At 42.0% G+C, this 27286-nt stretch overlaps 1 protein-coding gene across 1 annotated transcript in view; it reads left to right on the top strand.

Annotated features, from left to right (window-relative positions):
• XRCC5 (X-ray repair cross complementing 5) overlaps positions 1–27286 on the top strand; it is a 95069-nt gene that overhangs the window by 16536 nt on the left and 51247 nt on the right. Inside the window, exons 6-13 of the mRNA XM_056861623.1 lie at positions 1239–1287; positions 2331–2453; positions 16815–17003; positions 20259–20373; positions 21677–21815; positions 23947–24059; positions 25766–25828; positions 26819–26956. Coding sequence (XP_056717601.1) covers positions 1239–1287; positions 2331–2453; positions 16815–17003; positions 20259–20373; positions 21677–21815; positions 23947–24059; positions 25766–25828; positions 26819–26956 — 929 coding nt within the window. The remainder of the gene's footprint in view (positions 1–1238; positions 1288–2330; positions 2454–16814; positions 17004–20258; positions 20374–21676; positions 21816–23946; positions 24060–25765; positions 25829–26818; positions 26957–27286) is intronic.

Below are 27286 nucleotides of genomic sequence, written 5' to 3'. Positions count from 1 at the left end.
CAGCATAGTTCCTGTGAGTTGTCCAATTGCTGTTGTATTGGAAATTCAGGCCCAAGTATCTAAATTGTTTCACTTGTTCAATTTCATGCCCTTTAATTGTCCAACTGTGATGTCTCCAAGATTTAGAGAAGACTAGGATCTTAGATTTCTTGTAATTGATAGATAATAAGTTGCCATTGCAATAGCTTACAAACATGGACAGCAGCCACCTTAGCCCCTTCTGTGTTAGTGATAATACCACAGCATCATCGGCATACAATAGTAGAGGGATGGAGGAAGGGCCCAGCTTGGGGAAATGGCCATCTACTGTTCTTAACGTTGGGTCAAGGTAATTTATAAAGAGGTTAAAAAGATAGGGGGGCAACACACACCCCTGTTTCACTCCCTGGTTGGTAGGAATCTCTCTGGTTAGCTCACCACGTGAGCCATAGCGAACCTGGCAACTAGTTGTTAAGTGCAATTTTTGGACAAGGAAAAGGAGTCTCTTGTCTATTGAGGTTTTGCTCAGCTTGTCTCACAGGAGTTTCCTGGGTATAGAATCAAAACCGCTCTTTAAATCAAGGAAAGCTGCATAAAGTTTCTTCCCACCAGGGCCACTGTATTTCTCAGCCAAATGGGTTAGGGTAACGCAGTGGTCTAAAGTAGAACGACCAGTGCAAAACCCAATCTGTTCCCTACCCAAGATTTTAAAATTAGTCATCCATAAAGAGAGTTTATCTAAAAGGTGTCTTGTGTATAATTTGCCAATAATGGACAGGAGGCTAATGGGGCGATAGTTATCTGCCAGATGTGAGTCACCTTTTTTTATAAATGGGGACTATTATAGCCCTAGTCCAAGCTTCGGGCATTCTCCCTGTTGTATCAATAAGAGTAAAAAGAGTGGCAAGGGGGCTGTTTTTTAAATACTGATTTGATTAAACTCTGCTACTTTTGGAAATAGAGGTAATAATGTCAAGATACAGTCAGCAGTCCAGAGGACCTAAATATCAGCTTCAACCTCTCCAATATTCCTGTTCGCAATATAGGAATATAACACTAGCCTACCTTACAGAGCTGATCTAAAGGTTACTGAGTTAATGTATATGAAGCTGAGTTAATGTATGTGAAGATAATGCCTAAACATGTTATGATTGCTACAAAATGTTACCATAGGACTGGTGCCATAGCTGTCATATCCTGACCAATATGTAACCTCTGTCTGTGTTGTTTTAAATGTATCTTGTCCTTAATGAACTTAGTTCTTGATGCTGTTATTGTGTGCATGGACTTGCTTCAAAAGGAAACAATGTAAGTAGTTGTCTTTTAAGAAATCTGAAATATGATTTTAAAGTAGCTCTGTAACATACAATTGAGAATGGTGCAGCCTTTTAAATCGTTGGTCTGTTATTTCATAATGAATGATACGGATGAGTATGAAACTGACAGTAATGGGAAATTTTTGAAAACATTGTAGTGACCAGTAACCACATGGGATAAAATGCCCACAAGGGAAATCAAAACCCCTATGCACAATCGTAAATTGGACTCCTTTGGAGCACTCTTCAGCTGAAAGATGGGTTTGTTAGTACATTGGGGGGAATGGCAGTACTTTCCAACCACACATTCACTTGTTTTAGAGCAAAGACTTAAGAAATGTTTATTGTACTAAATCCGAAAAGAACTCTGTTTAGGATTGCATTGTAATTACTAAGAACCAGGCTTGCCCTAATGTAAAACTGAATAGCCAGCATAGTGTTGTGGTTTGGAGCGGTGAAGTCTGATCTGGAGAACCAAGTTTGATTCCCCACTCCTCCACATGAGTGGCGGAGGCTAATCTGGTGAACTGGATTTGTTTCCCCACTCCTACACACGAAGCCAGCTGGGTGACCTTGGACCAGTTGCAGCTCTGTTAAGAGTTCTCTCAGCCCCACCTACCTCACAGGGTGTCTGCTGTGGGGAGGTGAAGGGAAGGTGATTGTAAGCTGGTTTGACTCTCCCTTAAGTGTTTGAGAAAGTCAGCATATAAAAACCAACTCTTCATCTTTTTCTTCTTAAGTGTAATAGACTCATCTGAATTCAGTGAAACTTTAATGAATGGCAGATAATAGAATGTAGCAAGGGTTGAATGAGAAGCAAGTGCTTCTCATGAGTAATAATAAATGAAACAGTTATTTAAACTGCAATATTCTTATACTGAAAGGCATGTATTAGGAATTTTTATTAAATTCAGGTGGCAAAATAATCCCATGAAAATTTTAAGATTACCTTTTGCAAAATAGCAGTAAAAATATTGTAACTGGGTATTTCCTTGTGTTGAAACTCTCTTTCCCCCCCCTCCACCTTTTCTTAAGAGGGAAAAAATATGACAAACGGCACATAGAGGTTTTTACTGACCTTAGCAGTCCCTTTAGTGAGGATCAGCTGGACATTATTGTGGCTAACATGAAGAAGACGGGGATCTCGCTGCAGTTTTTGTGAGTAAGGCAAGACCTATGAAACAGTATTACAACTCTACCATTTTCAGAAAGTTAGTGCTAGTTAAAACTCTGATTCTAGTAATTAAATGGACGTCATTTCATTATTTTTTCTAATGGTTTTCCATAAGCAGGGCCATTAAACCTTGTTCTAAAACTGCATCCAGAAAAGCTAGAATTCTACATCATAAATCAGATTGGTCTGTAGTTGCTTGTTTTGCATTTTTATTGTGCTTTTATTAATTATGGAGAGGTAGCTACAGAAGAACCCATGGCCGTTGATTTTGCTTCTGAGATTTCATGATGAATTACCAACATGATTTCAATACTATCTTTGTAGCTGTTTTTGTTAGTAAGGCAAGACCTATGAAACAGTATTACAACTCTGCTGTTTTCAGGCTAGAAGATTAATTTTTCAAATTAATACGTAGCTTCCCAGGAAGCTGAATTCTGCATGTCAATAACTAAATCCTGTATTTGCACGAAATACCCAAAAAACTAGTCAAAGGTATAGTGTAGGCCTGCATGTAGGAACTGGTTCTTGTGTTCAGCATGGGGAGAGGTTAAGTAGGGGGGAAGGAGGGAATTGGCAAACAAGGCATCCCCTCCCACTGGTGGAAAATGACCTTTGGATTCAACCTGTTCTGCAAAAGGCTGCAAGCTGATCTGTCACAAACAATATTGATAATGTGCTATTAACAAGATTGTTATTTAGGCATTGCATAAACTTCAAGAGAAGATGAGTGAAAATAGTAAGTAGTTTAATCTTCCCCCAGATCCTGTCTTTGCCAGACTATGAGAGGTAAAGTTATTGACAGTGCTATGGGGTGCCTGTGCTGCAGTGGTTGGCCACTGGTCTAATAATGGTGCCTCTAGTCCACCCCCTAAAGGGTTCCAGCAGAGAATGGGAGGCAGGCAAAAGTCCAAGAAGCAGGGTCGCAGAGGCCACAACCATGTCAGCGTCCCCAGCAACCATGCTGTCACATCCCATACGGATCACAAGAAGCAACAGCAGAGTTGGGATGGACAGGGCAGGCAGAACCAATCACGGCCAGCAGGTCCGAGGACCCAACCCTGTGCACATCACAGCCAAGGGGTGGGAAGGGGTGAGTTCAGAAGTAGGGGCATGCAGCACTGCCAACATATCCCCCAATAGCCTCCTCAATGGAGCAGAATTGTTCTGGCATTGGAATGACCATCCTTCTACTCTGGGCACTGTCATTCCAGTCCCAGAGCAATCTATGCCCAGAGGCCATCATTCTAAGTCCATTCTGCATTCATTGTAACTTTTGTGTGCAGTAATGTATTTTACTGGAGCTGATGCAAGTCATTTGGCATTTCTGGCTCCCTGTATCCAGTGGACATTCCAGCATCTCCCATTGTTTCCAACAGGCAATCTTTGTCATTCGTTTTAGTACATCCCCTCTCTATGCACACCTGGCTGTCTCCTTATGACATCCAGCAGCTCCTCCAGGTGCCTGTCAGTTGCTGCCACAGATGCTGCCAACCTCTCCATGCCCCAGGACAAAGCACCCCTTCCTCATGGCAAGTCTCTAGCTTCTCCTGCTTGGGTGCCACCCTAGGGGCCCAGAGAGGGCTCTGAGTCTTCTGATACAGCATCCAGGACCTGAGTCAGCTGCCTGCCTCCCCTTCCAGTGCCCTCCCTACCCCACTCTGAAGGCATCGTGTATGCCTGCTGCGTTGCCTCCCTCCCAGCCGTTTATTCCAGGGACCCCACAATCCCCTGCTCTCTCAGTGATACCTCCCCAGATGTCTTCCCACTGAGCCCCTTCCCTTCGTAGAGCAAGCACGTGTTTATTTACTTCATTCATTCATTTACTGTATTAATATCCCATCTTTCTCCCCAATGGGGTCCCAAAGAGGCTTAAATCCTCCTCTCCTTCATTTTATCCTCACATCAGCCCTGTGAGGGAGGTCCAAGGCCACCCAGCTAGCTTCTATGGCACGAGTGGGGATTTGAACCCAAGGCTGCCAGATCCTATTGCCAGAAATGTTGTTAGTCTTTAAGGTGCTACTGGACTCTTGCTCTTTTCTACATATCCTAGTCTGACACTCTAACCACCACCCCACAGTGGCTCATTTACCCAAACTACCCACTGGCCCATCCCCTCTTCACACCGCAACCAGAGAGGTCAGTGTTAGAGTTGCTGCGAGGCCTCTCTATATTTGGCAGGTGACCATGACGGGGGGACCAGTGGCACCTGCACAACCATTCACCCAGCACAACCCAAGAGCCCTCCCTATGAGGTACACCATGTTTTTTGGTGGCGTAACTTTTCATCTCTAATGGGGCATTCCCAGGCTGAAAGGGCTTTGGAAGCTGATATGACGCACCCCTCTTTTTACCCTCTTTAATATCTGTCACATGTCCATCACATGTCGCACCTTCTGAGATCATTGCTTCTGGGGAGGTTTACAAACCTCTCCTAGGCAATGAATGGACATGAACACACTGGGTTAACCTAAAACACATTTTTACATTCTAAACATTACTTAATTCACTCACTATTACTACTTAAGCATATAGTACAGTTCTTAATCTTTATCAAGTTACCTTATCTATATATTTCCATAACCATAAACAATGCATGCACACATTACAAACCTTTCACTTATGTATTCTTACCTGTATCTTAGTTGACACTTTTTCATAATCCTTTTCCATTACCTGTAGTCTGCACCAAAATTGAATTGTTCTGTCTGGCTTGCATACCAAAATCTCAGGTGAGGCCCAAGGACTTTCAAAAAGTACATCCAGCCCAAGGCTCATTACTACTTTTAACCCCTTTCCCCTATTGATAGTGGCACTTCTGTCAGTGACACAGTAAAGAGGGAGTCTGAATCCCCCCCTGTGTCAATTCTGGCTTGCATACCAAAATCTCAGGAGAGGCCCAAGGACCTTCAGAAAGTACATTCCAGCCTGAGGCTCATTATTTCTTTTAACCCCTTACCCCTATTGATAATGGCATTTGGGCCAGTGTTAGGGTAAAGAGGTAGTGCTAACCCCCCCATGTCAACTCTGTGCAATGGTACTTGGGTTTTCCTGGGGAGTTTCCATAAGATGGACTGATGCTCCATCAACACCTCCTGGACCTGCCATACCTGGTCCATGATCAGGGATGGGGACAAAACTATTTTACCTGCTGCACTCTCCCGAGCAAGCTTCCCCCACCCTGCCAGAGCGATGGATCCCTTCTCCCCACCTGAAAGTCTTGCACCACATATTCCTTTCGAAGAATATGGTCTCAACAATTTAATACTCAAATCTCTGGTCTTGGCATCGCACCAGGTCTTCTTCTGGGGTCTGTGCATGTTGTCAGATGCTGTAGATCTCAGTTCCCTCAGGTTCTCCTGGAGCTCTTGCAGATAGGAGTTGTCATCTTGGCTCCTGATGTTCTCTCGCCCTGTCCACGTCTCTCAGGATGTCCAGTGGCCCTCTAGGTTGTTGTCCGCAGAGCATCTCAGAATGACTACATCTGGAACTCTCCTGTGGCACTACTCGATACCCAAACAGGAAATGCTGCAGCTGTTGGTCCCAGTCATTTGGATGTTTGTGGGCATAGGTTTTCAGCATATGGTTCAGTGTGCCATTTAACCTTTCTGTTAGGCCATTTGCCTGCGGATGGTACGCAGCTGTGGTCAGGTGTTTGATGCCACAAGCCTGCAACAGTTCTCTCATGACTTGGGACATGAAAGTGGTTCCCAAATCAGTCACCATCTCCTCTGGAAAACCTAGCCTTGCAAAGATGCACAGCAACGCATCAGCCATGGTCTTGGCCTCGATGTCCCTCAGTGGTATGACCTCAGGGTACTTTGTGGCGTAGTCCACAACAGTCAGCAGGTACTTATTTCTCCTCCTGGTGACTCTAGAGATTGGCCTCACGATGTCTACTCCGATTTTAGGGAATGCTTCAGACACTACAGGGATGGGTTGTAGGAGCCCTTTTGTCTTGTCCTGGGCCTTGCCCACAAGCTGGCATGTGTCACAGGATCTGCAAAAGTCTCTAATGTTCTTGCCCATTCCTGGCCAATAAAATCTTCCTTATACCCTGTCTCTGGTTTTGTTAATGCCCAAGTGAGCAGCCATTGCTGTCTCATGAGCCAGCTTCAGTATCTGTAGCCTGTACTTTCTGGGAATGACCAGCTGTTGTTTCTTTTCCCAGAGAGCAGTGCACTTTTTCCCCCTGGCCACACAATACAGTCTTTGACTCATGATGGTGAAAGTGCAGGGATTTTCTACAGTCACTTCTGCTGAAGTGTCTTCTGCCTGCCTCCAGAGTTCTACCAAGGTCTCATCTTGGTAGACCTCAGCAAGGTCTTTGCTCAGCCTGAAACTCTGTAGCATGTACCCCTTGCAACAGTTCATCGGAATCACTCTCAGTAGGCTTGGCTTGTAAGGCCTGGAGCTCTGCTGGAAGAGTCTGCCCTTCTGAAGCCAGAAGCCTACTCTTGGTAATCACTTTTATTGATTTTACTTGCTGTTTTAAGTCATTCCCCAGTAAGATAGGCACTTCTGTCTCATCCGAGACTCCCACTGTAAACTTTCCCTGGAAGTCCTTATATGTAATGGGAACTTCTGCCAGTTTAACTTTGAATTCAGGCCCACTGATCCCTTTCATTCGATAGGACCGTCCTGTCAAGTACTGATGTTTCTGGACTAGCTGGGGTTTAATCAAAGAAATCTCTTCCCCAGTGTCCCTCAGTCCCAACAACTCCTCACTATTAATGGTTATAGCCTCCACATAATCCTTAGTCAGATCCCCCCTCCCCCAGGATTGCACTGTCAGTTTACAAAGGAGATTGTCCAAGCTGCAGCCAGCTCCCACTGACCTGGGGCTTCCCAGCTTGGCCCTCTTGCTTCCCCCACGCCCCAAGGAATGTGCACGCCAACAACCCAGTCCCAGGAATGTATCTGCTGGGAGAGCCACTTCTGAAGCCAAGGCAGCCCGGGAGGACACTGCAGCCTGCAGCTGGGACTGAGGACTCTGCCCCAACACAAGCCGCTGGAGATGGCGCTGGTGACGGATTGGGCAAGGAGCCACAGCTGCAAAGGGGGGAGGGCCCAGAATGAGTCATCCAGCTCCCTGCAACACCCACACGGAACATCCTGTAACTTGCAGCAGTTAGATGATGAAAACAGAGTTGTTGACTCGCCAAGAAAGGAGCAACCTAGGCAGACCCACCAAGCCGACTTGTTTGCATTTGCCTTCCTGCTGCTCCCAGAGCTAGCGCCCAGCCAAGCCGGCCAGCCACACCAGGGTCTTGGCTGCCAACAAACAAGCCAAGTCAGCCCGGGAGCGTTTGTTCCTCATCAACCATCTGTTCATGAGCCCTCCAGCTGGGGAGCTCACCCCTCAGAGCCGGCACCCTGCTCTTACTAAGGACCCGCTGCTCTGTTTAGGGCTTGCCTCCACTTCAGCTGGCATGGCACCTGGACCCACCATCGGCCCTAGATTATTCCAGAGAAGCCCGAGCTTCCCGTCATCTGATCAGGCTGCAGAATGGAACAAGCCAGGCTGTAGGTAAAACACTGACTACTTATTCCAGTGTCGGTGAGAGTCTAGGTCTTCACGTAAATATAATTGTTATTGCCGTCCAGTTTCCGTGCCATAGCTAGGATCTTAAGTTCTTAGATTGCGTTCTTAGTTCAAAATCGCTGATAAATCACAAATTGTACTAAAATTTAGCTAAAAATCAGCAGGGTATCAGGATCTCAGAAACATTGCTCCTGCCTCGGTGGCCATCTTTCATTGACACTGCCCAGGAGGTAAAGAAATGGTGTAGATACTGTCCCCAATGTCAAAAGATGCCCTTTCAAGGACCTCCTTGGGCGCCTTTAGCCCCTCCTGCCTATGATGACCACCCCATTCGAGAGGATAGCCTTAGATTTCGTGGGCCCATTGCCTCGTATCCCTCGGGGCTTTTGTTACATCCTGGTAGTGGTGGATTAGGCCACCCATTACCCGAAGCCGTTCCCATGTGGTCCCTGCAGGCGGTGGGAATCTGTAGGGTACTAATACACCTTTTTGCCCGCTTGGCACTGCCCCGTGAGATACTCTCAGACCAGGGCACAGCGTTTACCGCCTCAGTCACCTACCAGTTGTGTCAGATCGTTGGCATTCAGCAGTTATTCACCTCAGTGGCTCACCGCCAGACAGACGGGCTCGTTGAATGTTTTAACCAGACCCCAAGGGTATGTTATGGAAATTGGCGTGGGACCTCTTTGTGGACCCTGTCCTCTTTGCTGTTTGTGAGACCCCACAGGCTTCCATGGGGTTTGCCCAGTTCGAGTTGCTCTATGGGCAAAAGCCCCGAGGAATCCAGGGGCTGATCGAGGACCAACGGGCTCTCGAACTGGCATAAACACCGTAAGCTCCCCAGAATATGTGCAACAGCTCAGGGAGAGATTGGACCATGCTAGAGCCCTGGCTCAACAAAACATGAAACGGGCTTAAGCCCCAACAAAACGAGAGATATGATCATCCAGCTCAGACCTGCACCCTGAAGGCAGGGGACCCAGGGTTGGTGAACACCCAGGGGACGACTGGCCCAAGCGAAACACCCTGGCAAGGACCTTTTCCTGTAACGTGGGTGCTGGGGCCTCTGTCGTACGAAGTTCAATGTGAGCCTTGGCTCCAGCAGCGCAAGAGGCTGCACATTAACGACTTAAAGCTATGATATGAGCCTGACCCAGCGACCTGTTGTATGGAAGCCAAACCCCTAGAGCTGTCCAACAAGGAACTTCCTTGGGTACGTGAGGGTCACGGAAGCACCCCACCCCTTCTGGATGAGGACCTTTTCCCACCTCAAAAAGCCTAGCTATGAGACCTCCTCACTACCCTACCACCAGTCTTCAGCCAAACACTTGGCCGGTCAACATGGGTGACACATGCCATCCATACATCAGATGGGCAGGTCACCTGGTTCGTATGGCTCCCTGTACCTCAGAAGCAGAGGGGAGAGGTGGAAGTCCGCAAGATGCTAAAGATGGGAGTAATCGAGACATCACAAAGGAGCCTCATTGTGCTGGTGCCGAAACCAGATGGAAGTATTTGGTTTTGTATAGATTATTGTGAGGTAAACTGAGTGGTCCAGTTTGACACTTATCCTGTGCCATGCACTGACCATCTGATTGACCAGCTTGGACAAGCAGAATACTTGTCTGTGTAAGATCTGACTAAAGGATAATGGCAGATCCCAATGCATCCCCCCCCCCGACAAGGAGAAGATGGTGTTTGCCACGCCATCTGGTTTGTACCATTTCATTGCCGTTTGGGTTGCACGGGTTGGCTGCGACCTTCCAGTGGCTGGTTGTCATATTTAGCCCGGACTGGGAGTCTCACTGCAACCATCTGAGCCAGGTGCTATAGGGCCTCCACATGGCAGGACTCAAAGTGAACCCCTCCAAGAGTAGAATCATCTTTCAAGAGCTAAAATATCTGGGTTACGTGGTAGGCTAAGGGCAAATACGACCAGTCCCAGGAAAGGTGACTACAGTGGAGCAAGCAGCCCTGCCCCAAACAAAGAAACAGCTGCGACACTTGGACATGGTGGGATATTACAGCCTCTTCATCCCACATTTTGCAACCTGAGCTTCACCTTTGACTGATAGTCTCCTCATATCTCAACCGAATCAGATGTGCTGGTCTTCTGAGAGTCAATGAGCCTTCAAAGACCAAAAACGGCCCTCTTATGGGTCCCGGTGTTGCACAATCTGGACTTTGAAGTCCTGTTTTCCATCTAAACCACTGGTTCCCAACTGGGGGTTTGTGGACCCCCAGGGGTCCGTGAGAACTACATTAAGGTCCACGAAACAAAGTTATAAACCCATAATAAATTAATATTTTCAATTAAAAGTTCTCCAATATAAAAATATATATATTCAAATATTATTCTAAGTTTAATGTTTAACTAACAGTTATGATTAAAGTTTATTTTCAAATTCTCAGAATTTTTATTTTGAACCTTGGGGTCTCTGCACCGAACAAAAAAGTCCTAGTGGTCCCTGGTCAAAAAAAGGTTGGGAACCACTGATCTAAACTGATGCATCACAACTGGGTCTAGGAGCAGTGTTGTCACAAACCATCAATGGGCAGGAACAACCAGTCCATTAGTTGGAAGCTCCAGCTGGCAGAACAGAAGTACACCATGGTAAAGCGTGAAGCCCTGGCCTTTAAATGAGCCGTCAAGGTATCTTTCTTTGCTCCCCTTTAGCTGCACCGTCTGACACCATCTGGGAGCTCGACACCTTGATGCTGACTACCTATCTCGAATGTTCGAGTCTACTTCTGCACCTGACCTACATGGCACAAAGGTCCCGAGCCCCAGCCAGCTCCGTCCAACTCGGGCCTTCCCAGCTCTGCCCTCTTGCCTCCCCCAAGCCCTGATGAGCACGCACGCTGACAGTCTGGTCCCAGGAATGTACCTGCAGGTAGAGCCACTTCCGAAGCCAAGGCACTCTGTGGGTGAGAAGAAGTGATGTTAACTCCCCCATCCATTCTGAGGCCAAACTAGCCAAGCCATCCCGAAGGGGGAAGACAGTGACCTGGCCCAACCCACCTCAGGATCAACATGGACCCACCGCCAGAGCAGAGAGGCATAGGAGGAGTGCCACAGGCATACTTAGCTGCTGAAAAATTGGTGACAAGGATTCAAAGGAAGAAAATCTAAGAGAAAATAGGTTAGACCAGATACATTTTGAATATATGATGTCAAACCACATGTAAAGCATATTGATGGATGTCTTTTTTATTGTTTCTTTTTATACAAATTTCAATTATATATTCTACATACAATGTTTGTATAACATACTTTTCTCATTCCCTCCCATCCCCCTCCCTAGCCCCACTCCTTCTCCTTGTAATTTTTAGTCTCTTGTCCCCAGCCACGGGCACAAAGTCTGTATCTTCCACCGAATGTCTTTTCTTCCTTCCACTGATATCCACTCTAAGTAGGTCTTCCATCTACTCGTGATTTCCCTGCTCTTGTCTTCCCATGAAGTCTTCTGGTGTATCATCTCGATGATATCCGACTGTATAAATTCAAACAGATAGTTGTGCCAGATTTCTATAGTCCATTTACTTTTATCCTTCCAACCCAGAGCTATTACTGCTTTGCTTGCTGATAGCATAGCCTTGAGTATGGCCTGATCCCTCTTATTTACCCCCGAGTTCTCTGTTGTGCTCATTAGCATTAGCTTAAAATCTATGGTTAAGGATACTTTACATATTCTCCTTATGATTTCTAATATTTGTTTCCAAAAGTCCCTAACCTCTGGGCATTCCCACCACATGTGGGAGAACCAACCTTTAGATTGCCTACAATGCCAACACATGGGGCTTAGTCCTGGAAACATATTCGCTAATTGTGCTGGTGTTTTGTACCATTTTGTAAAAAAAAGTATGTTCCAATTCATTGAATTTAATCACTTTTATTTCCTCTAGTCCTTTCATAATTTTACATGCTGTATTTTCTGATATCTGACCTTCCTTACTCCCAAGTTTTTTGTAAATATGTTATTGTCTTATCTTTATTTGGAATCATTTTCCTGTAGATTTTTCCTGCCAATCCTTGTTTTGATTTTTGCATTTCTTTATATATTTCTTCCATTGGTTCCTCTGACCATATTTCCCCTTTTTCGTTAATCATTTTAACCCTTCTATAAAGGCCTGTTGTTTTTAGCCAATGTTGCTTGCCTATCTCTTCTACTATCTCCTGTAAAGGTTTTAGGATTCCTCCTCTGTACATATCTCCCAATCTATAATATCCTTTTGACTTTAGGGTTTCCTACCATTTACTTTCTCTCATTTCAGTATGCATAGTCTCTAGCGGAGCCCATCTTGAAGTCCTTCCTAGCCATAAAGGTTGCCATTTATTCCATACCTCTAGTGCTGTATGTCTGGGACCTATAGTTAATTTTACATCTTTACTTAAAACTTTTGAGAAAATGCCAAATCTTCCTATGTCTCTGTTAATCTTGTTTTCAAATCTAACCAATTTCTGGTCACTTTCTTCTCCTATCTCTAATAATAACTTTAATTGAAAGGAGCGTAATAACTATTCAGATCTGGGGCACCCCAACCCAATTCTGATCTAAGGCTATATATCAACCTATTTTTAATTCGACATTTTTTGCTATCAAATATCCATCCTCTTATCATTCTATTCCAGTGTTCTATTTTTTTGGTACTAATTCCTAGTGGTATCGTCTGAAATAAGTACATTAATTTAGGCACCCAGAACATTTTATTACTTCTAATTCTAGCGGAAATTCCTAAAGTTTTTTTTCTCCATCTTTTCATATCCTTCTCTATCTTTCTCCATACCTTGTTATAATTAACCTCTGCTATTCTATTAATATTCTTTTGTAATATTATACCTATGTATTTAAACTTTTTAGCTCCCAATCCTATATTTGAAATTTTATTAATCTCTTTTTTTTCGTCCCTATTCACATTGACATATTATTTCTGATTTAGCCATATTGACTTTTAATCCTGAACACCTTTCAGAATCTTCTAATATAATCTTTATTTCTTTTATTCCTTCTTTAGGGTTTGTCATAATAACCATAATATCATCAGCAAATAAGTTAATTTTCATTTCTACTTCCTTAATCTTATAGCCTTCTATCCTTGCGCTATTTCTTATCCTTTCTGCTAGTTGTTCTATCGCTATGATAAATAAGAGCGGCGAAAGCGAGCAGCCCTGACAAACTCCTCTCTGGATCTGAAAGGCTTGCGAGTGATCATTTTTAACCTTAACCTGCTGTTCCATCCCTATATAACTCCTGAATTGCATTTAAATAACTACTTCCTATTCCGTATTTGCGCAAAACCTGCCACAGGTATTCTTGGGACAGAGTGTCAAAGGCTTTGAATACATCCAGTTTTAGGAGGCCCAATTTTTTTCGTTGGCCATGTTGCAGGACGTTAATTATATTTCTAATGGGGTGTGCTATATTCCTGCCTTTTACAAATCCATACTGGTCCTCTTTTATTATATTTGGGACAACCCTCTTTAATCTATTTGCCAATATTTTTGTGAATATCTTATAGTCTTGGTTGAGAAGGCTTATAGGTCTGTATGATCCTACCTCTTCTGGGTCTTTCAGTGGTTTTAAAATCACTATTATTTCTGCTTGTCTCCATGAGTCTGGAGCTTTCTTGCCCTTCAAGACTTCATTAAACACCACCGGAAGTTCTGGAGCTAGTATTTCTGCCATTTCCTTATGGAATTCACTTGTAAACCCATCAAGACCTGGTGATTTGCCTTTTTTAAATTCTTTTATTACAACTCTTATCTCTTGCAATGTGATATCCTCTTCCAATTTAACTTTCTCTGTTTCCTTCAATATTGAGTTAATATCTTCTTCAAAACCTACTGTGTCCCTTTTCTTATATAAATTTTTATAAAAGGACTCAAACACCTCTTTAATTACTTTAGGGTTTTGTGATGATTGGTTATTAACTTTTATACTTTTGACCCTTTGTTTTTCCTTTCTATTTTTCAAATAATTAGCCAGTCTTTTTGCTGAGTTTATGCTATTTCTTTGGAATTCATTCCTCACCATAACATCCCTTTTCCATATTGTTGCCAAATCTAAAGCCTCTATCTGTTTTTTAAGTTCCGTAATTTGTCTCTGTGTATTAGGGTTATATCTGTTTGTTTGTTTACTCTGTAATCTTTCCAATTCCTGAGTTTTAAGTTGTCTTTTTGAGTACCATTCTCTTTTTATAATTCTTTCTTTTTTTATGCAATATCCCCTTATCACTGCTTTTGCAGCATCCCATAAGATATTAGTAGTGACCGACCCTCTGTTTTCCTCAAAATACAGCTTTATCTGCTCTTTCATATATTGTCTATCCTCTTCCTTAACCATTATTAAATTATTGTACCTCCAATGACTTTTTTAATATTCTTGGTTTATCGCTATTTCAATACTTATTGGGGCATGGTCAGATATCAAAATTGGGTGAGTTGTAATTCCTTTTATGTTCATATTGCTGTTCTTTCCTAAGATTATATAATCTATGCTTGATGCTGTTTTATGTCTACTAGATATATGAGTGGGTTTGGGTTGTAAGCCCATCAATTCATACGCTTCTTTCAGACCCCATTCTCCCAAATTTATTGTTTTATCTTTTGTAATATCGATGTTGAGATCTCCTGCTATAATGATTTCCCCTTCTGAAAATTGTTTGATTTTTTTAAAAATTCTACATAAAAACTTCTTTTGTCCTTTGTTTGGGGCGTAAATATTTGCTATTGTATACCGTTTACCTTCCAATTTAAATTTAACTAATAAATACCTGCCGTCTTTATCTACCATTTTGTCCACTTCTTCCACTTTATCTTTCTTGTGAATCAAGACTGCTACTCCTTTTACCCTATAATCACTTCTAGCTTCTGCTAATGACACCCAGGCAGTATCTTTTAAAAGCGGCTTCTTATCTTTTTTTTTTCTTATGTGTTTCCTGGAGACATAACACATTAATTTTTTGGTCTCTTGCGAGTTTAGATATCCTGTATCTCTTAAGATCCGAAGTTAACCCATTGACGTTCAGTGTAAGTAATCTTATTAATCTATCCATATTCCTTATTACTTTGAGACTTAAGGCTCCGTGGCTGAGAATATTTTAAATAGTTTGCTAACCCACCCCTTCCCTTTTCCATCCCACCCTGTGGTAGAGAAGCTGACTGGGGATAGAAAAGCATTCCCTCTCTCCACTTCTTGGGGTGCACACATCTCCTCCCTCTCCTGAATTGTCTTACATATTACACATTAGCTCAATTAACTTTTGTATACTTCCCTTTTAGGTGGTTTCACTTTGTGTGTCTGTCCTAGGGCGTTTTTCAGCTCTTCCTGATCCTCCTTCCTCAGGGTCCTCTTCAAATTCTGCTGCTTCTTCCATTTCTTGCTCACTCATATCTTCTGTATCTATTCCCATCCGTTTTAATAGTTCTATCGCTTCTGAGGTATTTCGTGCCATAAGCCTCTTTCCCTCTTGGAAAATAATTATTCAGGATGGATAGCCCCATGTAAATTTTACATTATTTGCATGCAATTTTTGGGCATAGGGCCGCATTAAATTCTTTTTCTTAAGAGTTTCTTGACAAAAGTCTTGTCTCACCCATACTCTTCTTCCTCTGAAGCTCAGGTCCTTCTTTTCCCCCCCAAGTTCTTTATATACTTGTTGAAGCTTTTCTCTTGTAAATTTGATTATAACATCATGGGGTGCTCCACCCTTCCCTCTTTTTTGCAAGCGGTGAGCTCGTTCTATTTCATCTGGTTGCAGTTTGACCCCATTCTCAGCCAGCCATTCATTAAGAGTTTCTTCTAAATGTTTGGCAGAAACTTCTTCAGAAATCCCTGCCATAATTAAATTAGCCCTTCTGTTGCGGTCGGAGAGTTCTGTAATTTGCCGGTTTAATTGGACTATTTTCTGCTCGTTTTCTGTTGCGAGTACTTTTGCAGAGGTAGCTAATTGCTTAATTCCTATTAATTCTTTGCCCACTTCCGCTATCTTGTTTAATAGACTTCATTTCTTCGCTCATTTTATTTTGAAATGCTGTCACTGTATTGTGAAGAGCAGCTATTTGTTCTGACAATTCCTTAATATTCTTAGCCATCTTTAGAAGCTAATTAGGGGAGTGTGAGTAGGCTTTTTGCGGCCTCAAGGCTTCCCCCAGGAAGGCTATAAATAAAGCGGTCTTACCAGTGTTGAGAATTCAAAACTCTTATCTCCTCTGCTTCTCTTAGTTTTTCTCGCCACTTATCTCGTTGAATATACTAGTACTCCCTCATTACATTCTTTTAGAGCTATAAGTTCTTTAGTTCAAAGGAGAGCTCAGAGTGCCGCGTCCGTCTTGATTTAGCGCATGCGTACACCCTCGTGCATATTGATTGATGTCAAACCACATGTAAAGCATATTGTAAAGTAGGTGTTTTCATTCTTTAGGTTTTGTTACAGTATGCTGAATGAGTGACGTATAAATTATAACGAAAAGAATTATATGGTGATGCAGTATATTAAACTTTCAGTGTAGTCCCTATTGGCAGTGTAAAAATCCATCAACTTTATTTATTCCCAAAATGTTACAGCTTATTAAGCTCCTTTGCAGAACTAGTCATGCCACCAGTGACTAATAGTACAGCAATAAATAAGCGTCCGTATGGGTTTGCTTGCTAAGGCTCCAGAATTACATTTGCAAGTATCAGGATAAAGGGAGGCTAGAAAGTATCATTTCTTTCCATTAAAAAAGGGCATTTGAATTTACATGCAATTGTTGTGGTGAGTGGGGAGCACAAGTCACAGTTGCTTCTAATTGTATTCTTAGCTTGCCATTTCCAATGAACGACAAAGATGGAAGTGGGGATGCGAATGATGAGGCCCGTTCCAGTAGGCACCAAAACTCTTTTCCAAGGAAGGGGCTAACTGAGCAACAAAAAGAAGGCCTCCTAATGGTGAAAAAGCTCATGTTTGCATTAGACAAAGAAGATGGTCTGGAGGACATTTACACTTTCAGGTAACTTTGCACCGGCTTCTGTAGTTAACTGTTTGCTTGTTAGTTCATGGGCAAGACAGTGTAAAAATCAGGCCTTTAAACAGTTTTCTTCAATATAACTTGGATTGTTTAGCACTACAGTCTTCTGTTTATTTAGTAGAAGATTGCTTTGAATATCATGGAACTTAATTTAACATAAGTATACTTTGGATCATAGGGCCCGACTAAGAACATAAGATGTACCTTACTGGGTCAGACAAGTAGTCCATTTAGTCCAGCATCCTTTTTCATACAACCACCAACCAGTTCTCTTGCAGGACCAGCAACCAGGGCACAGAGGCCAAGACCTCTTTCTGTTGTTGCCGCCTGTTTCTGATATTCAGAGCTTTATTGATTCTGAGTGTGGAGGTTTCCTTTAGGTACTGTGGCTGCTAGCCCTTGAAGGGCATATCCTCCAGGAATCCCCCTTTAAACCCACATACTAGTGGCCATTGCTATGTCCACTAGCAGTGAATTCCACGACTTAATTGCTCATTGAGTAAAGTACTTTTGTCCATCCTGAATCAATTACCCATCAACGTCATTGGGTTCCCCCCAAGTTCTAGTATGGGAGTGGGAAAAAGGGTTCTTTTTGTGCACTTTCTCCACCCTATGCCTAATTTTATAAACCTCTATCATGACTGTCTGAAAAGTGCCATGTCTTTCCTCGTAGGAAAGGTGCTCCAACCACTTAATCGTCTTGGTTGCCTTTCTAAAGATGGTTGTAGGCATCTCTACGAAACCGCTAAAATGCCCATGTCAGATAGGGCTTCTGACAGCTCCGTCCTCAAACAAGATGGTTCCCCCGCAAACAAAATGGAGTTCTCCGTGCACTCCTTCCCCCCTGGTTTTGCACATGAGCTCCGGCCAGAGATTTACAATTGTATTGGGACCCGCCCGAGTAAATCTTCGATCTGATATCGGGTCCCGCGCACAAAGCCGAGAGCTCGGCCATCTCCTCCACTGATTGCTCATGATTGTTTCTGTTTCAGTTTTACTTAAGTCGTTACCGGCAGGAAACGACTACATTGTCTCTTTGTTTCTGTAACCCTATTGTATCAGCCCTATAAATGTATCCCCACTCCCCCTGTCATGTATTCCAACCTTGCGTGTCTCTTACTGAAATCACTGACTTCTGAAATAAATCTTTGAATCGCTGCTCTGCCTGGATTGAAGGTCTATTGCTGAAACGCTGTGAATTTGCTGGAGCCTGACAGCCTTGCAGGAAGAATGCAATTTGGAGGCAATTTCATAAGTTGCCTCTCTACCCACAGGAATCTGGGGTGACACACTGTTGTCGTTGATTTGGTGCCATCAGTGTGCCTGGCACTTTTCGGAATAAAGCTCAGGCAGCTGACAGTCTAAAACTTGACATAAGGATTGGTTTTAGAAGGGAAGGAAATTTGTATCAAACATTTCCCACCCTTTTTAATATACAATATTAAAATTAAATATGAAATCTGTATTAAAAACTTTGCACCATAATAAACATTAGTGGCAGATAAAATAGTGTAAGAAACAATCCTAAAAATGACAGGCTATGGTTCTTTTCAAAGCACTGAATTAAGAAAAACAGCCTAATTAAATTAAATCACAGTAAAAGGGCAACCATAAAAACATAACAGTAAACAGCATGATGCTGTGAGCAACAAATCCCAGGACTCAAGAGCATCACTAATCCTGCTGCTAACTTAGTGAAGGCACTTTGAATTTTTTTTAATCAAATGCTATTGGGGTGATACCTAGGTCAGCTTTTATTAGTAAAAAATTCCACAGTACCATTATGTAGATGGTTGCCTTCCCTATCCTAGCTGATTTAATTGGGCAGAAGTTGGCACATGGAGTAGGCCTTTCCCCCTTTTCTGCTTCCTTGCTTCATTGACCCTTTTCCTCTGAACTCTTATCTAGCTGCTTTTATACCTCTGAGATTTCCAGGTGTGTGTTTTTCACATCTGTTGCGAAATGCACCCAGAATGTATCAGAGTACTTGCTTCTGTTATTGGTAACGTTGCTGTAATGTTAAACGTAATGTTTTTCTGTGGCCGATACAGGTGTTAAAAGTATATCATCCTAAGTTCTTACGTGCTGTTGCAGAAAGCTGTAAACTACATGTGAAAGATCCTTCCAAAATAAATAGTGTATAGAATGAACTGTGGACCTCACGGAGCAGGACTTTCCCAATTCCCCCACCTGCTGCAGGTCACTGAACCCCTTGAAATTCTTTCGGGGTCAGTGAACTATCAGGAACAGCATAGGGGACAAAGGGGGGGGGGTCTTCAGGAGGGAGGGGAGATCAGCAGAAGTCAGTGCCCCCTCATCCAAAGGCACATGTCCTCAAGTCTTTGTAGCTGCATGGTTGGATAAATGTCACTAATGTTTCAACCTTATGCTCAGAGGGCTCATTCATAAACACTTGAGCATGATCTGATTTTTCTGCTCCTGGTGACTGGCAGCTGAATAAGTGAACATTGTATTTGAAGTGATGTGAGATCGTACGAATGATCTCTGATTGCTCAGTCATACATGCAAGTCATCATGATGTTGCAGTGATCAAGTGTTGAATATTTGTGGATTAGCAGATGGAGACGAATGTTTATGATATGTGAATCCCGTAAGTCATATCTGTGCTATCCCATGATCCTTCTGAGCAAGATAAATTGCATAGACCGCTTTTTAGACTTTAATCTCAATAAACCAAAGATCTGGGTTTCTGCTGTTGGGAGCAGAGGCAGTGCTTATGTGGATCCCAAATACTAGAATCTATCACTTTTTGGTTTTTTGAAAGCTTTAGGCTTTCCTGGTTACTATCCCCTATTACCTCTAGATTGTCACCTTTAAAATATTCTTGTGAGTGACGACTAAAGGGTTATGGAAGCTGCCGCTGAATTTATTCCAGTAGCGATGAAAATTCATACTAAAGTTCTGATGCTTCTTGATTACTTTAGTATTTTGAATGTTAATTATAAAAGTGATAGAATACCTGTTTGCTTTGTATGTCCTATTTACACTAACATTATTTATACGAGAAGCACTTCATATGTCTCAAATGAATTGCTGAAGTTTTCCTTTTTAATGTTAGACATATTACGGGTAACGTAAAGTCACAACAGCCTATGGCTTTTTTGGACAGTTCCTGACTAGAGTGTGCAGTTTCAGGGCACTGTTGGTGTTTCATAATTCATTCAGTGTTTTGCTTCATCTCTTCAAAGAACCTTCCTCTTGTCTTCTTTCATTTAGGGAGAGTCTGGAGCGCCTTTCAATGTTTAAGAAGATTGAACGGAGACCAATGGCTTGGCCCTGCCAGCTCACCATTGGTTCTAAATTGTCTGTAAGGATCATAGCCTATAAATCAGTAAGTTACTAAAATGTCATTGTTTTATACTGGAGTATTAGTACAGTTGGACACACCAACAGTGATTTCATTAAAAGGATGATGTTGTATTGGGGACTGAGTAACTGCAAATTTAGCTGTGGTAACTGATCACTGATCGATGCATGTGAAAGTGCTAAATCTTAACAGCACATAGAAATATTAATTTCTCATTATATATTCTTACACTGAGCTTTTGCTGTGCTGGTTCCAAAGGGCTGCTACTGGAGCTCTCCTTGCAACCAGATCTTTTCACCACCCCTTTACTATTGCAGGTCTTTTTATTCTCTGCAGAAGCAGCTCATGAGGGTAAGGGACTCTCTCGAGTGGAAAACTGTATGATATAGGGTTCTGCCAGAGGAAACAGGAATTGGTGGAAATTGTCCCTTCCCTTCTTACTTAAGTAGAAGTGCCCTTCTGCTCATGGAAGAAGGATTTGGCATAGTCTGGTTTCTGAATACTGCATCCACAGAGATAATTGTTGGTGAGATCCAGCAGGAATGAGTGGCTTCCTTACTATCTCGGGCAACATTTCATGGTTATTGGTAGAAATGTTTTTTTCCTATTTGTACTTAGGATCATTTTAACAGACAGTGGAACTTTATACAGAGTTATTCCATTCTAAGCCTGTTAAAATCACTAGGAGTAACTCTACACAGGATTGCACTGGGAACTCTCTAAATCCACAGCACATCTCATGTAATCCCTGAAAACTATGACTTCAAAAGAAGAAGAGTTGGTTTTCATATGCCGACTTTCTCTACCACTTAAGGGAGACTCAAACTGGCTTACAACCACCTTCCCTTACCCTCCCCACAACAGATACCCTGTGAGGTAGGTGGGGCTGAGAGAGATCTAAGAGAGCTGTGACTAGCCCAAGGTCACCCAACTGGCTTCATGTGTAGGAGTGGGGAAACCAACTCGGTTCACCAGATTAGTGTCCACTGCTCATGTGGATGAGTGGGGAATCAAACCCGGATCTCCAGATTAGAGTCCACTGCTCCAAACCATGGCTACACCACACTGGAGATAGTCATCCAGTGATTATGTGTGTTTAAAATTCCAGGGTTTTTTGCTTGTACTCCCTTAATGAAGTCCACTGTGACACTCAGGGATGACTGAAGAGGGACATTTCATATGTTTAGTATAGTTCTGTTAGTAGGACATAGACTGGGTTGCCACCCCCTGTGTGGCAAAAGAGAAAAGGGATCAGGAGCTGGTTGCAATTAATGCCTCATCCTCAAGTCGCAATTAAATGCCTTCTGTCTTAAATTCTGCTGTGAAGATCACTGAGGAAAAAGTGAAAAAAAGCTGGATGGTTGTAGATGCCAAGACACTAAAAAAAGATGACGTGCAAAAAGAAACTGTCCACTGTTTGAATGATGATGATGAAACAGAAGTTCAGAAAGAAGATATTATTCAAGGTATTTCACTGTGGCTTTCACTTTGGACATTCTGATCAGACATTTCAGGGGAAACTATTTGTAAAAGTATAAGCATGTTTTTATTAGAAGCATCTCGTGCTATCCCTGTTTTACATGTTTTTCTCTATAGAACAGGCAGGTTAATCCTCTTCTGTCAGAGTTGCACATGGGTGTGGAAAGAGTGCTTGGAATCATATGATCACCCCTTGTTTGACCCACACCCAACTGATTGGTGTATGCTAACTGCAAGATGCTGAGAACTTTCTTTGTCCTGGATCTGAGTCCATTTCTGAGTGTGCCTTCAGCTGGGCCAAGAGTGAGGATGCTAATACATTTCACACTCCTGGCCAATGCAAAACTGCTAGGGGAACTTTGCACTTGTATTGATTGGTGCTTAAAGGCTGAGGCAATCTGTGTTTTCTGTGCATATTTTGTTTCTTCATGGTTCCCTCCTTAGGCACTTCAATGGAGAATCCAGAGATTGTTAACGACATGTTGCACCCCCCCTTCTGGTCCCCCAGTCCTCCTATCTCTTTTTTAAATCTGATTTTGCTCTGCTAGCTTGTCATGTCTAGATAGTCAAAGTGCTATTGAGGTTTCTCATGGCTACTGTCCATTTACATTAGTCTCTTTTTATCCTTCTGCTTCCACTTTAATTACTTCCTGTTTTCTCCTTCAGCTGGCCATGGCATTCATGAATCAATTGTTAATTATCAGCTTTCGGGGAAGAGAGAATTAAGGACTGCTTTTCACTTTGTAGGCAAAGCCTTTGTTCATTCTTTTAAAATGATTGCCATAGTACTATTATAAAAATGCAGTAATTTAAACAATAAAAATTAAAAAGCAGTGGCTTTACCTGAAAACAATACTTAACAACTCCTCTCTCCCTGGAGAAACCTCACATACCTCCTCAACCATAGATAAATCAAAAAATAATTAATTAGGCCATAAAACAAAGGAACAAAGAGGAAAATTGCAGGATGAAGTGGAACCTCAACAGGCCTTATTTCCAAGTAAACATGTTGTAGTATTTTGTCCTTTGCAACGAGCAATACTGGATTTTTATGGAAAGTGCTGTAAAGTGCCACGTGGAACCCCAGTTTCCATTCCACTTCTACTTCCAGCTGACTGGAAGAGTAATCCTTCAGCTGTGCAAAATAACCCACATGTCCTATCCACTTGATCAGCAGAATGGTCCCTTTGGAGAAAAGTTGATTTTTCATGAGACATTGATGCATCTTTAACATGGTATTTTGTTCCCTGAAAGCCTCAGAGGCTGTTTCTCTGAGTGTCCTGGCAATTTATGTCATTACTTTTGAATTTGCTAAAAAAAGCCTGAGCACCATTCACTGAATCATAATTCTTGAGTGCACTTCGGGCTTGCGTTATTAGCACAATCATTAAAATGAAATACAGTAAGGTGTTAAGGAGCAGAAATGCCATTTGTAATGGAGAAAATTTATTTTATATATGTTCCAGATGAGGCAATGTTTGAAAATTGGTTTTGAGGCATGCGTATGTTGTTAAATATACAGAAGGCTCATGGGTATGAAGGGCACAAGTGTCATAGAATTGTTAGATGCTACAAGCAGGGACCTGTGATTATTTCATGAATGAAGGGGCTGGGTTTTGAAATTGAGGTCAGGGAAAGTGTGACCTTTGAGGCAACACTCACCCACCACACGCTGGCATCTTTTTTAGTTGTTCAATATATACTTGAAGGTGATTCAATGAGGGAAGAGGGATAGGAATGGAACTTGCAAGATTCGTGACAAAAGGAAGCTTCATGGCAGTTGAATGAAAGTTTTTATGATGGACTTGGCAGAATGCCTGCCACGGGGTGTTTATCCTCCAGGCCCAGTTCTCCAACTTAGTCCTCAGGCTGAAGGGAACTGTGTGATTTCCAGCTCCAGCTGGTAGAGAGCTCATATTGATGTTCTGTTGCCAGGATTCCCAGGCAGTGAGCTTGCTAACCCTCAGCCTTTACTGTGTTTTTTTTTTTTGGGGGGGGGGGTTGCAGCAGGAGATGGGGAGGTATAATTTTGACTGATGTCCTCCACTTCTTGTTGTTGTTGCAAAGCTACCCTTTCATGTTCTTTACTAACATACTGGGTGGATTCTTAATCCACAGGTTTCCGCTATGGGAGTGATATAATTCCTTTCTCTAAAGTAGATGAGGAACAGATGAAATATAAAACAGATGGAAAATGTTTTGCTGTCTTGGGATTCAGCAGATCCTCTCAGGTAAGTCTATGAACTCAGAAGTGCTGCTTATTTAACCACAAAACTCTTCATTTAACTTTGACCATTATCCCAGCCAAAGTCGTTGTCTAAAGGAGTCTCTGATAAATGGGCTGCTTTCTGTGGCAAGGACGCACCAGCTCAGTTGGAATGGTTGGGGCTCTTCCTTTGGTTCAGTATGGTTGTCTATGGCATCCCTTCCACATCTCTCATTCGTGGGAAAGTTCAACTCCCTTTGTATTTGGTTATTTTCAGGGCCTCTTGTATGGTATGTAGTTAGGACATGCTTCTCAAACTCTCATTGCTATATGCTGTCTGAACAAAACTCCCTGGGATATGGGGATATGCCTAGTTTTAGATATGGACAGACGGTGAGACTGAGACATCAGTCCTATCATGTACTTGGGAGCAAGCCCCAATGAAGCATTTGAAAACTTTGTCTGACAGGAAGTACACTTCCTAACAGTTGCGAACTTCCTAGGCAGAAAGAAGTGTGCCACTTAGTCAGGATGCAGATGATCCTTTTAAAGGATGGGAGTTACTGGATATTGGCTCATTGAGCCTGCTTTCATCACCATACGAAAATTAAGACATAATAATAATTGTAGCTTCCTGTGTTCTAATCTGTTATTTGTCGGTCACCACCAGCTATCCAGACATGAAGGTAGAAGGGTAAAGTCCTGTCACGAACGTACAATGAGAATTGGGGACTGTGTGATGGTAATAAAAGGTTTGAAGGGCAGCTTAAAAAATAAGGTTGAGTTTAGGGACATCCTTGTCCATGAGAGGCATCTGAGAGTGTGCTGGTACAGCCTTGATGAAATACCACCATGTCAAATTATGATGTGCTTGAAAATTTAGATTGCTATTGACCAAAAACAGATGTGGAAAAGAAATTCTTATTAAACAGTCTTTAAGCATAGACCATTAACTTAGAGATTATTGGATACTGGATACAACAGTCTGGGGATTTCTTCAGTCCATGGATTGAACAATGATAGGAGTGGTCAAGGAGAAGAAAGGAGATTAATGGATGAGCACTGAAAAGAGGAACTGAGGAAAGGGCTGAGCATGGAATACAGAGCTAGTGTACTTAAAGTGAACGTAACGTGTACAAAGTATACAATGCAATACAATTCAAGTGGGAAATGTAAAATTTAATGCTGGAAGATTAGAAATTGTTATGAAATGAAAACCCACCTTTAAGTTGAATCCCAGTACAAGGCAGTGTAGGATTAAGCATTGATGGAGAAGCTAACTTTTCATTTATGATGCATGAAAGTTTGCTCTGTCTTGTAAATTCATTAAAAATGGTCACCATTATTGTTGAGTGTTAATGCAGGTTTTGTTAATCTTGTTACAACTTCTTCAATGGTCCATTCTTTTTTTCCTCACTAATTCATAGGCAATAGCAAATCCTTCGCAGTATTTTCCTTTTTTTATTTTAGACTACAACTGTGTGCTTAAAGTAGCATTTTATATGAGTAATACTTGAATACTCTTGTTTGTTGTTTATATGTGTAGCTTTGTGAGAAATTAATGTCTTTCATTTTTATATTAATAATTTTTGTATTTATTTATGTGTTTAATATGTCTTAGAAACATACTAAAAGTATTTTTAAAGTGCATAGTTAATTCCTTTGCATCTAACAGTTTTGGAGTTTAAAAAGCATTTCCAAAATTAACATTCTTGAAACTTTTGTATCTAGGTCCTGAGACATCACTACATGGGGAGCCAGGTTTTGAAAGTATTTGCCACAAAGGATGATGAGGTGAGATGAACGGACTTCAAGCTGAAAGTTGTCTGGATTGTTCTGGTATTACATTCTGGCAATGAAGCCAAAGCTGCATGTTGTGCATGATTTTACATGTGGGGTAAAAATCTGAAACCTGTTTACGACTGATGTCTTACCAAATGTTAGTTTTCAAATTTGCTTTCTTTAAACATTAACTAGCAAGGTGGATAGGATTTAATAACTGGGGGATTTAGAAGGTCCCAAGAAAGAGCACTGAGAGGTCATAGACTGGATGTTCCTCTGAATTTTGATCTCCTTGATACAGAAGAGATTATACAGTGATTTCCCACCAATACGTGATAAGCTCCAACCCTGACTGTTCGTCTTTGTTTACTTCAATGGCTATAGCATACAAATCAGATTGTACTTTGCCTTGGGGGAGTGGGATGGGAAGTATTTTGCTCTGCTACAGAAATCTGAGGAGAACCAGTGCCTTGTTTAGGTTAGTACGTGGCATTTGCTAAAATGCTTTGTGGTCCTTGATCTATAGAACATGCTTCTTCAAGTCGGTTCTATGATTGTATTTTTCTCTGAGTTCCTGCAACCGCTTTAAAAGATGGCCTTATTTGTGACTCCTTGTAACTACAAAGATTGCTGCTTTTGTCTGATTTAGAAATGAAACTTTCCCTACTTTTAACGTTATAAAAAACAAAGCCTTCAAAGAGACCTTACAGATTTTGTTGCTGTTTTTATTCTTTAGTTTTGCATATAGGCCCTTTAAAATTTTTGAAATATTGATAACCATATGTGATGTAAAGAGAGCATCCTCCTTTGGAATATGTTCTGATGTTTTGACCTGATTTTTCCCTGGCACTGTTGCTTTATTCTTCTGAAGAGGTAAAAAGGTGTGAGGTTTAAGTCAGAGCACTGGCTCAAATCAGGAGTATCCTCTTTTTGACCTTTTCTGAATACTGCAAATACTGAAATTCAATTATGCTTGTATATACTTGCATATCTTTTTGACAGGCTGCAGCCGTTGCTCTTTCTTCACTGATTCATGCTTTGAATGAGTTGGATATGGTGGCAATAGTGCGTTATGTCTATGATAGAAGATCTAATCCCCAGGTTGGGGTAGCTTTTCCATTAATTAAGAATCAATATGAGGTAAGGCAGATATCATAAATCCCATCAGACATGTGTTAGAATACTCAGAATCTTAGGCTAGGCTCCTAAACCTTGTTTCCTCTTGCAAAGGGGCCTTTTCCATTGTGGAGTCAATCCTGGGCTTCAGAGCACTTTCCTTTGGCACTAAGCACTTCTGGTCATGCAAGACCGATAACTTCCAGTTAGCCAGAAAGTGCCAAGCGCAAGAGAAATGTGCTTCTCAGTGGAGGACCACCTCTGCAATGGACAAAGAGGCACAAGCCTAAATTCAGGGATTATTTTTTCTTACAAAAAATTTGTAGGGTTTTGTAGAGAGCTTGCACAGTTTTC

The sequence above is a fragment of the Euleptes europaea genome, chromosome 15 (genome assembly GCF_029931775.1).
Source record: "Euleptes europaea isolate rEulEur1 chromosome 15, rEulEur1.hap1, whole genome shotgun sequence".
NCBI classification, from domain to species: domain Eukaryota; kingdom Metazoa; phylum Chordata; class Lepidosauria; order Squamata; family Sphaerodactylidae; genus Euleptes; species Euleptes europaea.
This window is presented reverse-complemented; position numbering and strand designations above follow the sequence as displayed.